The sequence below is a fragment of the Aegilops tauschii genome, chromosome 5 (genome assembly GCF_002575655.3).
Source record: "Aegilops tauschii subsp. strangulata cultivar AL8/78 chromosome 5, Aet v6.0, whole genome shotgun sequence".
Classification (NCBI taxonomy): domain Eukaryota; kingdom Viridiplantae; phylum Streptophyta; class Magnoliopsida; order Poales; family Poaceae; genus Aegilops; species Aegilops tauschii.
Genome location: NC_053039.3, coordinates 290,245,007 through 290,260,409, shown reverse-complemented (window position 1 = coordinate 290,260,409; position 15,403 = coordinate 290,245,007). Strand labels below are relative to the sequence as shown.

The following is a 15,403-nucleotide window of genomic DNA, read 5'->3' as shown; positions in this document are numbered from 1 at the left end:
ATGAAAAAAAAAATCAAGTGACAATCAAACGGACAAAGCAACATCCGAGTCAAAACAAAGCAACGTCTGATGATAAGGGCAAATCAAATATACACATTTTTTTGGCAAACAGTTCTCCCTTTAATATTAGGTAATGATTATTAATTTTATATATATAAGAAAAGGGTAAAATGCAGCTTATTGCAGTTTGGACCAGGTATTATAAGTTGCATCAGTTTGCTCATACCAACATCACAATTGAACATATAAACCCTCCTATACTGCTAGGCAGAACGAACCCCTCCACGTCGCCCCTAAAACGAAGCCCTCCACGTCGCCCCTAAATTGGTGCCACCGCCTGTAAATTTTAAACCCCGCCGAGGGCATTTTAGTCTTTTTACGTGCAGGGGTATAAATCGCAGCCGCTCCCCTGGAGAAACCCTCGCCGCCGCCTCCCGTCCCACTCGCCTCCCCCTCCTCGTCGCCCTCCTCTCTCTCTCTCGCTGACCCCTCTCTCCCCCCGTGCAAGCCAGCCCCGGATCTGGAGGAAGAGGAGAGATGCGGGCGCCTCCCGTCCCACTCGCCTCCCCCTCCTCGTCGCCCTCCTCTCTCTCTCTCTCGCTAACCCCTCTCTCCCCCCGTGCAAGCCAGCCCCGGATTTGGAGGAAGAGGAGAGATGCGGGATCTGGAGGAGGAAGAGGAGACCCGGGCGTCCCGGCGGTGGATCGACCGATGCCAGATCGGGCAGAGGTCGCCGCCGTGGGAGGAGCAGGAAAGGGTGAGGCCTGGGCTCCACCGGCAGCGCACGCTCTTTAGGCTGGTGCTAGGCTGCATCTTTTCCTGCCCCCGTTCTGGTGCCTCCTCCTACCCGCGTAAATGGCGAGCAGAGGGCGTGAGTACCAGGTGAGCTCTTCCTCCACACTGTTCCTCCATCCTGCAAGTGTGATTTCTTCCGTTTTCTATGAAGATCATTCACATCTATTTATTTTTCGTTCCTCTCCCATCTTAATTTCTGATTTGATTCCAGAGTTTGGATGTGGATGTTACTTCAGGGAGGAAGTTGGTTACAATTTTCATTTGTATGATGCAGCAGTCACAAACTAATTTACATGTAAGTTTTCTTTCAATGATTGGTGAGTTACAGGTCAACCCTGTCTCACCTCACTAAATCTGGAACTCATGCTTTTTTCCTTGCTTGATATTAATTCTCGATATTCTTGGCACATCCTTACAGGGATATCATGTGCAATGTATGAGTTGCTTTGCTTCGGTTGAAGATATATGTGTGCATGTAGATATAATCTTACATGCGTTTTTAGTATGATATGAGCACTCTTTTGTTCTCTGGGTGTACATAGGTTGCAAGAATGAAAAGGCTTAGGGGATTATTGTAGAGTTTTGATTCACATGGATGCTCTATTCACGACTAATCTTTCTTTATTTGCAGAATTTGTTGGTGTTGCGGTCTCTCCCCATCTTAACATTGTCTTCCGCTGCAAGGAGAGGAAATTTGTGTATATCACACCTATCAGCTACATCCCATGGAGAGGAATTTTGTGTCAGGCATTGTCATTGGAGAAGCTTTCACAGGCATGGCCCTTCTTTCAGTTATAAGATTTACAGATATACTGATTCTAAAAGATTTGATTCACAGGTTAGTTCTAATGGAGCGACACGTATTGTGTTTGTGGTCTTCCAGTTTGCCTTTCTTCCATGCATCTGAAGGACTCATACTTCCATTTCCTCTTGCGAATTCATCCATCCATTCCTCTCCTTGCAGCTTTAAATTTGTGAAATCCAACGTATTTAGTTAAGAGAACATTTGCCACATAATTATGCTAATATTCTATGAATAATTGCACTTTTGTGGTTGTGCTAATAGTAATAGATGACTCTTAGCGACCCTGCGCATTCTCTAATTTTTCGTACATGAAAGTTTATTAAATGCATGCAGTGCTTTATCCTGATTTGCAAGAGGAACAACATGAAATTCCTATTTCACATAAGTGAAGAAAATCTATAACACTGATTGTTATAGTTGGTGGTCCGGCGATTCCAGTTTATTTCTCTAATTTGATGTAGGAAATGGATTGTAAATTGCAAGTGAGTTGGGGCTTCTGATTGGACCTTGTGGTGGTTGGATCTGCTGACAGATAGGGAGAAGCATGATATGTTGCTACTGCTGCACCTATTATTTGATTTCTCTCAATTTGCAAGAGGAACAACATGAAATTCCTATTTCACATAAGTGAAGAAAATCTATAACACTGATTGTTATAGTTGGTGGTCCGGTGATTCCAGTTTATTTCTCTAATTTGATGTAGGAAATGGATTGTAAATTGCAAGTGAGTTGGGGCTTCTGATTGGACCTTGTGGTGATTGGATCTGCTGACAGATAGGGAGAAGCATGATAGGTTGCTACTGCTGCACCTATTATTTGATTTCTCTCAATGTTTCAATCAATTTATCTAAAGCATGATTTTAATATGCAATTTTATCAGTCCGAGATTACCTGAATGATTCGTGGAAATTAGAATGTGGGGATCTCAAAGAATGTTTCACAAGAAAAACAAATATTGGCCATTTCCAAACTTGCTCGGTGGTCGAGGTACTATAGAGGACATCAGTAGAATGAAAGCAAGAGCAACCTGACAACATTATTGATAGTCAACTTCCATTATCAGCAGCTTCACACGTGTATGTATTCTTTTGTTCATTTTCATCTTTATGGTATTTTCTTACTTCCCCTTGTTGGGATTCTTGACAGATCAAGAATTGTTGATGCTGGTATTCTTTCTTTTGGAAATGGAAGTTGTTGTTTCTTCCCAGGTGAGCTGAGGTGATAACTGAACTCTCTTCTTGCACTAGCAATCCATCTATTTTGATTTCATGATCATGGTTCTCCCGTCATGCTCTTATGATTTTATACATGCCAACAAGCATCCACGCGATTTGTTCTTTACTTCTGCACATATTACCATGATTTCCCACAAAAATACACACGCCGCGGCAAGCCGCGGCAATCATGTTCTCAAGTTTTAAAGCGTATAAGATAAGAGCATGTATCTTAGTTATTTTGGCACTGCCATCCTTTACATTATAGGGTGTCTACATATGCAAATTTGCAAGTTAAATTTACCACACCTTTGAAACCTGCAGTTGTTTACTATTCTCTTAAATCTTTAAACTATGTGCTCCATTCCTTTAATTTCAGAACTAGGAAGGTGCGGATAATAAGAGTTGTTGACAGAGGCAACCTGCACATGTGTAAACAGTGGCTATGGTGGCTCAAAGGGAAGCAGCGGCCGCTCCATGGAAACACGCAACTTAGTGATGTACTTTTTGTTTCTAGATTTTGTTCACTCTCATTAAATTTAAACAAGAAAATCCACTACCCTGCAAAAAGTTCTTCCAACAAATATTTTTGTGTGTGCAGCTAAGATCAATCTTCCTATTCATTCATTGCACGCTGTTATTCTGCAGGACCGGCGAAGTGCAAGGTCATGTACAAGGTGGGGGTTGATTGTCCCAGTTTTCTCTTTTGGTGTCTTGATTCTGTTTCTTCCTGGTTTGCACAAGATTCACTTATGAAATTGATTTTCTTGCCAACTTTTCAGGGATAAGCTGGTCAATGAAGGAAATTCTAAAAGAAAGCGACTACAAGCAACATTTGAAGGTACAACTTGTATTATGTTACTTCAGAAATTAATATCATGGTCTGTTATTGAGAATCACGAGTTTCTTGACAATGAGACTCATTACATTTTCTTTTCATAAAAAAATCCTTGGAAGAGATTGTAAAGTTTAACGAGCATGTCCCTTTTACATCTCTTTACAATGTGTTTTCTTTTGGTTTCACAACATTTTAAGTTTTATATTTTTTTTACAGGCTGTGTATAGTGTAGGAGGTATTGATGATGAAATATGAATGTCCCTTGTTCTTGTCTGCTCCTGATCACAGTAGACTTGTCTGATGTGCTCTAGATCCTTTCTCTTTTTTCATTAAATGATTATGTGACTGAGGAGAGCATGTTCTTAATTAGGTTGCCATTGTGAAACTTGTTTTCGGTTTTTTTATTGTATAATACAGAGCTTCCAAATGGTTTAATCCTAGATATAAGTTACCAATTTTCGGTGTGTAGTGAGCTGGGAGCCGGGGTCATCCTTCTCACCACCAGTCGAACATACTACTTCAGCCACCATGTTGAGCGATATAAAAGTGTTCAGCAACAACACGAGATTGTGCCCCCTCTTGCTCCAGGTGCATGTTGCTGTAATTAGTATCAACAGATTAAATCATGAACCATGTCTCTGTTTCATACCACCTCTGTTCATAAATAGATAGCTTCCTAGAGATTGTGCAGTCCTAAGGCCATCCACACTATTGCCCGTTAAAGCGTATTGAGTGCATCAAGCCTAATTTTCTATTGGATAGATTTTGTTCTGTAATCTATTAGTGTTAGAACAATACAAATTTTCCTATTTTGCAGAAACTAACTTAGTGCTTCCTTCTTTCGGGTTTGAAATTCAGCAATTCTTTTCCTTAATCGCAAACTGAATTGTTCGTCGTTGCTATTTGGTTTCCCTTCTGTCTGGCATATTGATGATTTGATCCGCATTCAAGAAAGAAATATTCCATGCAAGCCTCCAGCCTAAGTAAAGAAATTTATTTGCTTGCCATTTGAATAAAAAATTTGAGCACGACATTACAAATGAGAAAAAAAATATTTGTATGCAGATCCACGACACTTTGCAAAAGAGTATACATCAACATTGTCTACTAGAAAAAAAAACAAAGTAGTCTCGTTTAGTTCTTGCTTCAAATTTGTCTCGCGCGCCAAATGGCGCGACAGGTCATCTAGTTGTATATAAAGGCTTCTCTAGTTCGGATGATTTCAGCAAGGGCCTCTTTGATTCTCATGAATTATAAACTAAGGATTAGAGCAGCATGTCTTTTCAATACTACATAATTAGTTTGGACAATTGATTGTGCACAAGAAAAACAGAGGATATTCACAAGAGGTTAGAGTGGATGAAAACTTTCCTATGAAAACCAGTACATATGAATTCTAAGGGGAAAATAATCCTATGGATATGCAAGCAAGCAAACATAAAACAAAAGATAAACAACATGCTTCTAAATTGAAAGATGCTATGTACAACCGTGTCGAAAATGAATTTCCTGAACTAGACAAACTTGCTCCAAAAAGAATTAACTAAACAAACACCAAATATAAGAATCAATCGCCGTCGCCAACGCCAAGCCATTCCCGGAATCCAGCGAGGATTGCAATCTTCCACATGTCAAATTGAACACCAAAACTACAAATCAGAGAAGCTGATGTCGGAGCTGCTGGTTTTCCCTTCTCAGTTGCTGCACTTCCTTGGTCAGGCCTTCCAGCTTCTCCAGGACCAAGTTCATAACGCCAGACGTTTCCATCTGCTTGTTGCAGAAAAGGTCATTATGTTAAATACATGTACTAAACGTAACTAGCACAACTGAAAACCACACGGATAAACAATCTAATAGATTCTCCATCCCATGGGCTGAGCTGAACTGGTAGTAACAATTGTGTCAAAAGGAACATAAGCACCAAATAATAGCAAGATGCATTAAATGGAAGGCAATTGGTAGAACGATAAACACAAGCGAGCTTATCACTTGCATAGTGGACTCTTGCCACCAGCTGGCCAAACTTCCAAATACACAAACGTTCAGTTTGCCTAGGTCAAGAAAAGGATGCATGCCATACCAGCAACTCGGAGTATACTATGTCAAAAATCCTGTTTTGGCTAACTACATATAGGTGATTTTGAGATAATACCAAGAGCTGCATGTGTTAGCCAAGTTGTCATGTTGAACGCTGATGTTTCGAATTACATTTACTAACAGGTGATAATGGTGATACATGGCCTGATACAGCTAGATACCATTAGCAAGGACAGTCGTGTATGCAACAACAACAACAAACAACGATAATTTCTGGCAAGTAAACCATAACAAAAGAAATATAGGTGCTTGCAATTGACAACAAGAAAGAACTAGGCCACAAAGCAACTACACAAAACAGAACCTACAGTTTTCTTACCTCCTGCATGTGAAACTGTCTTAGAAGTTCAATGTGGAGATTTCTCACATCCTCATGTATAGACTTGTGAACCGATCCTAGAGATTCCTCGAGCATGCGCTGAACATACTGAAGGGAGAACGAAGAAGCTCCCTGTTGATCAGCTGACGAACCTGAGGTTGGCAATTGTGGTGGCACTACCCCCTAATAAAATTGCATATGGACACTCCATTAGTAAATACTCCCTCCGTTCCATATTACTCGTCGCTGATTTAGTACAACTTTGTACTAAATCAGCGACGAGTAATATGGAACGGAGGGAGTAGTTGTGTTTACATTTTTAAGTCGAAAAATTAACAAATAATTCTTACGTTGCTTGCTAGAAGGCTTCCAGACGAAGAGGTCATTGGTGCCTCCTGTCTTGATAATAGACTAGTAAGCAGTTCATCTTTTGTTTCTGCTCCAGTCTTCTTTGATTTTGGTGAACCAAATGCTGAAGCTAATCCTTCACTAAAAACAGAGGATGTGCTCAATCTATCAGTCAAAGTTGACGGTTTCCATGCGGATTTGGAAGGTGCTGCTCCTGGTAAATCAGAATTCACCGATGGCAGAGTCTTGGACATGAAGGATGAGGAAACTGAAGTCTGTAGGCTGGCAGATGATGTCTCGAGGGAAGACTGCGTATTGCTCAAGATGCCCTTGTTTTGTAAGTTCATTAAAATGTTACTTGTCAGAGAACCTTTCAATGAGAGACTGGTGGATGAAGCTGAATCCTGTAAACCTGCAAACGCCAAACTGCCAGTCTGAAAGGCTGATTGCCCAAAGCGTGAGATTTGTTGACGATGTGTCAGCCTGTCGGGCAATGCATTTCCAGTTGATGATTCTGGTGGGGAGATAGATGGTTCACTCTTCCATGATGGCACGGGTGAGCTACTCGCAGATGAGGCGCCATCCTGCAGAACAAAGTTAAGAAGGCTCAATTGGCATCCTGAGATGACAGAGAACAGAGACAGTAAAAATAATACGAAAACACAAAAAATCTGATGTCAGATTTTTAGGCATGGCAAATCTGACGTTTTTCATGGCAGTTTATATTGGCGCAATGATGGCAAATGTAGCTTGCAAGCACGGCAATTTTCTGACAAAACTGAACTGAGGCGGATTTGCCATGCTCGCCAACTGAACTTGCCATCCTCGGAGACCATAATTTGTCATGAAAAACGTTCGATTTACCATGGTCAAAAATCTGACATCAGATTTGTAGTGGAGTCCAAACAATAATAGGTTTTCCAGAAGAAAGAAACCTGTCTTGAAACGGAATTAGACCTCCAGTCCGAGATTGGATGTGGCTCACTGTTCCCTTCCATATACTGGAACTTCCTAGTTGCTAATAACTTCTTATCTCCAGATTTATCATCTTTTTTTGTTTCATCACTCCCCTGCTCATCCCACCAGCTGTTGCTGGATGGTGTGAAAGGCTGGACATCAACAAGTGGAGAAAATACATCCATATCATCCTTTATACTGAAGTTGCCACGAGGAGCCTGTAGCTTTGATAATGGCCCACCAGACAATGGACGGGCCCTATATGGAGTTTCCTCTGCAGTAGAAGACTTTGAAGTGGAAAGAAATCCACTTGTGTTCCCTGTCAAAGAAGAGCGAAGACTCGTAATGCCTGCTCCAGATGGAAAAGTTGAAGGTGTTGCTGAAGGCAAAGGATCTGGCATAAGAATAGAATCTTCACTAGTTCCCCCCAGAAGGGCAACTTCTGAGGAACTGTTCTCGCTAACAATGACAGGTTTTGACCGTTGCCAGCATAAACTTGTCACAGCCTGGCAAGCAATGTAAATTCGAAAATGTTAAACAACTCAAGAGAGCAGATATAATGGAACTTGTTAAACAGTTATACATCAAAGCCCATGGCAGTCTTTTAACCTTGTTTAACTAGGAGGTTATCAAATTTCACAAACAGGGACTCTGCAAAGTGCACAAATTTCTGTGCAAGCATAACAAAATTACAAAATATATGAAAGTCACTAATACTATTCCCAACATTGAGCGCACAAGAACAAAATAGCGAATTGATTTGCGAAACATGTTTTACAGATTTACATACAATATGAGAGTTCGAAATAACATTTAAGCATAGACTAAGAAGTAGAAATACCATTGTTAATATTCAGTATTAAATTTGACCAGCAACATTGTTCATACAGTTCCATCTCCATGCAGGTTTCTATTTTCAAAAGGAATGAATAATTTGTTCTCGTATTATGGTGCAGTATAAGCTATAACCAGAGGCAGCGCTTTTTTTAATCATCTGCGCTGAACTAATAAAATATATTGAACAGTGGTAGTTGGCATACTTTTATACAAGTGGAAGTGTTGCACTAATATGTGTACATATTAATATACAAACCACCAGAGAACATCATTATTTCTATGTCAACAATAAATCGCAGGGCACCAATGAGGAAAAGAGAGATGTAAGGTTCCCCACCTCTGAGCTATTGTACGCACGAAGAATTGTCAATGGCTGGGGTTTGCCCCGAACATCATAGAATACCACACGCCCACTGTTTGTGCCAGCTGCCAATATTGTGCCATCATCATTATATGCCAATGATGAGAAAGGGGCATCATGAGGAATAGTGTGTGTCGCTCTTCTTGATGCAGAATCAAGTGTGTATAGCTTCTTATCGAGGCCAACTGTAGCAATTATCTAAAAGAACCAAATATGATAAAGATTATTTGTGCCCAGTAAAAAATCAAACATCAAACGCCAAGCATAATACTAAAATAAACCTTGTCACTGGAGGGTGAGATACAAACACCACTTGTGGGTGCAGAATGTTGCTTTAGCCATGAGACCTGCATAAGGCATTAGTCGATTCAAGAGTAGCATTGAAGAAAGCACAAATACACCATGATAAATCTGGGTTAACACATCAAGTCATAAACAGCAAGGGCAGTTCACATAACTGATCTCAACCTTTTACACTAATCAGTGAACCAGCAATTGTATGAATCTTAGAGCATCTCTAGTAGATGCCCTAAACTTAATCCCTTAAACCTTCTCCCTATCCCAAAAAGTCAAAAAAAAGAGGGATTAAACTTTTTCTCAGCTAGCAGATGCCCTAAACTTAATCCCCTAATAAAGCCGATATTTGGTTCAAACATTTCATCAAACACCTTCAATATACACTCACACAGTCTGACTTTTTGCACATAATGGCACGTGGGGTTCCAACTATCTAAAACTGTCATAGGCCTAACATCGATCTGCATTGGATAGCAACAATAAAAACAGTAGCACATTAAATTGTTCAAAAGTGTCTAAATATTTCCCCAGCAGTAGTACACAGCAGCAGCACAAAATCAATCAATGACATCTTCTCCTCTCAATCTTCAGAACGCGTTGCCCCTCTGTTATCCTCTCAATCAACGCACACAGCAGCTAGCTAGCCGGCAGTCCAAATTAACCAGTCGCTAGCTAGCTGAAGGACGCTGACCTGAAGGAGGTGAGAAGGCAGGTGTTGATCCAGGCCTGCTCGTACACCACCGTCGCTAGCTAACCGCAGCCTGCCATCGCCCACCAGGCCAACGTGCCACGCGACCGTCCACCGGCCAAGCTCCTGGATGCGCGCGTCCTCCACGTCCGGGATGGGGAACCACCCGTCAGGCATCCAGACGGCAGTTAGCGGGAGCCCGGGAGATTTCTGGAGTGTGACGGACGGCGGCGGCGATGCACTTGGTGTGGTCGGACTCGAGGTCGAACCGGAGGGCGCGCGCTGCCAGAGAGGCCACGAAGAGGACGGCCAAGAGGAGGAGCGTGGAGGGGGGCAGCTATCTGGGGGCAGAGGATCAGGCTCACGCGGTCAACGACAGTCAGCAGGAGCCGGGGAGATACCCAGAGTGCGACGGACGGCAGCACGGGAGGGGGCGCGACGCGAGCGCGGCGCACAGCGTGTGTGCGAGCTCTAGCGAGCGCCGGCGGCCATGGCGGAGTTGTGGGAGCTAATCCACTTGAGCAAGCAGTTTTACTAATGCCAATCAACAAATAGTGAATCTTGATCTCAGCTTCCCTAAATACTACAAAAATCCTTGGTGTATCTGCATCAGTTTTGTTCAATCTAACTTGTCAAACTTGAAACTTCAAATGAAGCTCCTGTCGGAAGTTTCTCGAAGAAATGAAGAGAATCTCAGATAAGGCGATACGGCAACATAACTTTCATATCAAAATCATCGTCACAAAGGGACAGACTGCAAAGGAAGCTGAGGATGAAATGCACGTTCATTGTTCTGCAGAAAAAGATGATTGGAGTGCAAGAAAGGATAATGATCTATAATACACGTTGTTGGCAAGCATACATTCAAAGTTTAGAGAGGTATTGAAACTCAACTTTCCTTTTTCACATATCAATTTGCTATCTCAATTCTGCATTCTACTTTCGCATTAAATACAACAAAATGGCAACACCCATGTCATAGGGTGAACACTAGAATAACAGGTGGAACCTAACTAGTTACCAAGGCAATATTATTTACCTTTGGAGTCCTCGCGGTTGTATCCCAAAGATGCACAGAACCATCATCGCCTGCTGTCGCCAATATATGCCTACTATTATGTGAATAATCGAGCACTCTCAAAACCTGGCCTTGCAGAAAAAAATAAAAGAAAGCTCATAAAGTCAGAATCAAAATTTCCAGAATTCCAGTAAAGCTAGAGCATACTGTGAGGCATTGTCATTTACAAAAAAATATATATTACCTGTCCATTTGGATCACTAAGTTCAGCAGCACGTGCTCCAGAAGCAAGATTGTGAAGAATAAGGTCGCCCTTCATGCTTATTGATGCCAAATGTTCATCTTTGCAGTTATACATTACACCAGTAATGGTGTCAGTGTGACCACTTAGCCATTTGATACATCTCTTCCGCTGCAAATCCCATATCCTAACAATATGGCCACTCCCACCAGAACAAAGATATCGAGAACCTTTGTTGCTAAAACTGATGGAATATATGGATTCCTGCCAAGAAAATACAATTTGTTGTGTTCAGCCCCAGCTTATATATAGGAAATAATATATTCGAGATGTCATCGGCCGATTGTCTAGTACGGAAAGGCAGCTGTTACATATCATGGGGTTTGAAAAATAAGTGAAAGCCCAATTGCCGTATTTCAAGTTAGAGAGCAAGATAAAGCCGTTTTTGTAGAGTAAAGAGGCAAAAAAATAAAAAGAAACAAGCATGCTTTTAAACTTACATCATGGGTATAATAGAACAAGCAAGTAACAGAAACGATGCTATAAAAGGTATCACTGTAAGTCTGGTTGTTGCATTGCTGCCAGAGCAAACAATATTAGGTACACCTTTTAGTTGTATTACCAAACTGCTCATTTGAAGCGGCGACGAGATACCTATGCAACAACATCAATGGACAGGCAACTGAAACTGCAGGCCTGTCATACAAATAAATGACAGACGAAAATTGGAACTGCTACTCGAACTAGCAACAGAATGTTACATGAAAATGACTACCACACATATCTGACAGTTAAAGATGTGAGCACAAAATCATAAGAATGCACTGATACCTCAATGTCATCCCCACGATCAACAGTTGATGTCGGTAGCTGTCCTACATTTTGACCCTTTTTATGCCACAATGAGATCTTTTTATCATCCCCAGCACTTGCTACGATTAGATCTGCAGGTTTAATACGGCAATGAGTTGGTGTTATTACTTAGATTCATTATGCAATTAGATTATGGAACCATTTCATTAAGATAATAAGTTTAAACTACTTGTAAGAAAACCTAGTTAATTCAGGAAACACATCATTAGACTCAAGAGTGACATAACAAACATTGCACTAAGATTAAATACAAGAACAGCGTTATAACTTTATAGATATCATGTTTTCCCTAATATGCATTATGTATACTTCATTGAGATTTTAATACAAAACCAAACAAGGGCATGAAGAAAGCACACCGCATCTTGCCAACCTCCTAGTACAACAACAACAACAACAACAACAACAACAACAACAACAACAAAAACTAAGCCTACAGAACATGAAAATTGATCATGGGAAGACTGGAAGTTAAAATTTTAGTTCGATTGCTCGAGGTTGTACTACAAGTCATGCCACTTGACTAAATAAATAATTGGCAAAATCAACAATGCAAGGAATAGCCTTCCTAAGGAACAGATAATATGCTATTTCAAGGCCCTATCTGGGGAAAGTCCAAAATCATCTAAAAAAGATGTGGAAACTCCTCAAATGTGTCTTCTAGGGTTCCACGTACAAGGAAGGTGAAGAACCTCTCCACTACCTTTTTTACAGAAGCTAGCTTCTGTAGGATGATATCCCTCTCAAACAGGACCTAGGAATTACAAGGAGCTATTATAAGAATTGCATTGCTAAGAAACCAGCAATCATGATCACAACCCAAATTCATGTGCATAGAAATGCAAAATGCAAGGTCCATGGAACAAGGCACGTGAAATGAAACTGCAGACTAGCTCATCACTAGAACAGAAAATAATGGTTGCATAATCACTATAATCATGCACCAGTAGGCAGCTGATAGTAATGGAGTGTGTAATTAAATATAATAATACTCGGAAAAAAATATCATGGGGTGCAACAGTACTGATACTATTTCTTCGTCAGTTATTGTCTTTGAGCAAACAGAGCTCTTACAAACTACGTACAAAATTACTGTTGGCAAACCGAGTAGATCCATCCATCAATGTTGATATCTCCAAAAGACCTCTTGTTTATTCCGCCCACATACCGTTAGTAAGCATAGCTATATGAGCTACATTTTGATCCTGCGTCTCTAGGATGAGAAATTTAGACAAATAACTTAAATACTGTCCCAGAAGATTGAAAACTCGGTGACAACGCTAGAGACTGATGGCACGTCAGACGACGACAAAAGGATCGAAGCTCTACTCGCAAACGGAGATCCTCGCGTAGACGCAAAGCAGGCGAATTGGGGAGATCTGAGAACGGGGGTGAGAGAGGGCAGCGAGCGAGCTGGGGGGAGGGAGATGGTTACTGACTGGTGTGGTTCCACTTGACGGCGTTGACGGGGTGGCCGGGAGCGGGGGAGTAGGCGAGGACGCAGGGGTCGCCGGACTCCACCGTGACGTCGAAGAGCTTCACCGTGTCGCCGCCGCACGTGGCGAGCAGCGGCGCCGCCGGATCCACGAACCCCATCGGATCCGGGCCCCGAGCTGGACGAGGGACGGCGGCGGCTTGCGGATTTCGTTAGGGTTTGGGCCCGTGGCCGGCTCCCGTGGGGGTTTGGCGCTGGTGGGTGCGGCTGCGGCGGAGGAGGAGGAGGAAATTTGAAATTGAAATTGTTTTTGCTGGATTGAACTGAACCGGTTGGTGACGTTGGGGCCGGCTCTCGCTAGTGTGCATTCCAAGGTTCCCCTGCTGGCTGCCACGCTGGAGGCGGCCGGTTCTTTCGACAAGTTTTGTTTGGGTCTGTTTGGATTGATGGGTTTTTCTACAAAATACACCCAAAGCGCATATTAGATCTGATAATTATTAAGAAAAACAGTAGCTAATTACAATACAAAGACAATTTGACACAAAATGATCAATAAAAAATTTACATCGAAAATTATGCTGGTCATCTTCTGCCTTCGATAGTACGTTGCCCATCGAAAATTGAAAATTGCACTGAACCGGCAGCAAAGAAAATGGACACATGTAAACGTCCTCGTTATATCAGGCTTTGAAGACCACATTAGTCACTTGTCGCTTTAAGCGAGATCTAGAAATCGTTGAAGGGACACTGGCTGAGGCATCAACCCACGCAATCTTACCCTTCTTCATCACCAGTTCAAAGAGTGGAAGACGAAGCTGCCGACCTCTTCAATCCTCTTCGAGTAGCAGCTCCGCCTCTAGCGCACCGCCTCCGCCAACATCAACAACTCTTCCTCTGCCTCGCCTCTACATAGCAATAATACTCCCTCCGGCAGCGACACCTCCGTGAGCAACAGAATCTCCTTCAACACCACCACCTCAGTGAGAGGCAACGCCTCCTCTGGTGCAAAACCACATCAAATAATAAAAGCGTCGAAGGGCATCGGCGCCCGTCCACGGTGAATGGAGGAGGCGACTCAGGCCCGTCGCGTCATGCCCGTGTACGATAAAATGACGGAAGCCGCCATGGATGTCGCATGTCGGATCCAATCCGTCTGCCTGCTTCTCCACCTCTCGCACGGCGACCAAGGGGATCACCACCGACGTTGTCGATGTGGTGTGTGAGATCCAACTCCTCTCGCACAACAACAAAGAGGAATGTCACCGACCGTCGCGAGCAGCACCGCGCGCTGTTGCGACAGCTACCGTGTCGGGGATATATCCCGCGGTATGACCCGACCGGAATTGGCGACTCACTGGTGACCCGCCCGGAGCTTGGCAATTCACAGATAACCTGCCCGATCTTGGCGACTCATTAGTAACCCGGCGGCCGGGTCAGATGGACAACAAGGCCCAAAGCCCAGAAGGCCGGCTCACGTTATGATGGGCCGGATTAAGAGGAAAGGGATGGCGAATATTTCCTTTATGAGGAAGCAAGACCCGGACTTGTAATCAACTTGTAAGAGAAGATAGACTAGTCCTAGTCCTACTAGGACTCCACATGTAACCCGCCCCTCTAACTTATATAAGGAGGGGCAGGGCACTCCAAAGAGGGACAAGCAAGAAGAAACAATCTCTAGGGCTAGACACAACTAGGAGAGCCGGTTTACGGCGACTCCCTCATGAGCATAATGAGACCTAACCACAAACAGCATGTAGGGCTATTACCGGATGATGTTTCCCGGGGCCCGAAGCTGTCTAAATCCTTGTCTTGTGTGTTGATCCGCCTTGCGTCTCTCGATTCCGACCAACCCCTTCAAGCTACCGCATAGATGCGTTGGCCTCACGTCTAAGTCCTCACACTAGGACATCTGCCGTGACAAATCCACGACAGTTGGCGCCCACCGTGGGGCTCGCGCACGGTGGTGATGAGTTCTTGGAGGGAGCTTTTCAGGGATCGTGAAGCTCGCGATTAATCGGATAAAAAAAGCGTCACGGAAAAGCGCGCAGGATAACCCGGCAAGCCTCAGACAGAGCCGGTAAATTCATCGTTTATGACCAGTATCATGGTCAACCTCGGAGCTAGTAGTGCGAAGAGAGATTTAGGGTTGCGCGTGTGGCCGCACGCAACCAGACGATCCGTCCGGATCGATTCCCGCTGCGCTGTTCTACAAAGTCGCCAAGACCAACAGGAAGATTCCCTTTGCACCGTTGCAGGAATCCACCGAAGGCGTCCCGTTTT

At 43.0% G+C, this 15,403-nt stretch overlaps 1 protein-coding gene and 1 long non-coding RNA gene across 2 annotated transcripts; one reads left to right on the top strand and one right to left on the bottom strand.

Annotated features, from left to right (window-relative positions):
* The first annotated feature begins 444 nt into the window (after positions 1-444).
* On the top strand, positions 445-4,890 carry LOC120964946 (uncharacterized). Its single transcript, XR_012184688.1, has 4 exons — positions 445-882; positions 1,007-1,090; positions 1,427-3,655; positions 4,122-4,890. It is a non-coding gene; the product is annotated as an uncharacterized lncRNA (long non-coding RNA).
* A 207-nt stretch (positions 4,891-5,097) lies between these two features.
* On the bottom strand, positions 5,098-13,470 carry LOC109741578 (protein NEDD1). The gene is made up of 10 exons (XM_020300667.4): positions 13,128-13,470; positions 11,647-11,759; positions 10,819-11,079; positions 10,596-10,700; positions 8,853-8,918; positions 8,548-8,769; positions 7,352-7,879; positions 6,419-7,000; positions 6,069-6,251; positions 5,098-5,419 (listed from the first exon to the last, which is right to left on the bottom strand). The coding sequence occupies exons 1-10, from the start codon at positions 13,282-13,284 to the stop codon at positions 5,309-5,311; spliced, it is 2,328 nt and encodes a 775-aa protein (XP_020156256.1). The 5' UTR covers positions 13,285-13,470; the 3' UTR covers positions 5,098-5,308.
* Between the last annotated feature and the right edge of the window lie 1,933 nt (positions 13,471-15,403).

What these genes read in the sequence shown, in the direction of transcription:
- LOC109741578 (XM_020300667.4), bottom strand. Translation starts at nt 13,284, where the DNA reads ATGGGGTTCGTGGATCCGGCGGCGCCGCTGCTCGCCACGTGCGGCGGC. An exon ending in CAACCGCGAGGACTCCAAAG is followed by an intron (nt 8,919 to 10,595) that starts GTAAATAATATT and finishes TGCCTTATGCAG; the next exon opens with GTCTCATGGCTAAAGCAACA. An exon ending in GAAGCCTTCTAGCAAGCAAC is followed by an intron (nt 6,252 to 6,418) that starts GTAAGAATTATT and finishes CAATTTTATTAG; the next exon opens with GGGGTAGTGCCACCACAATT.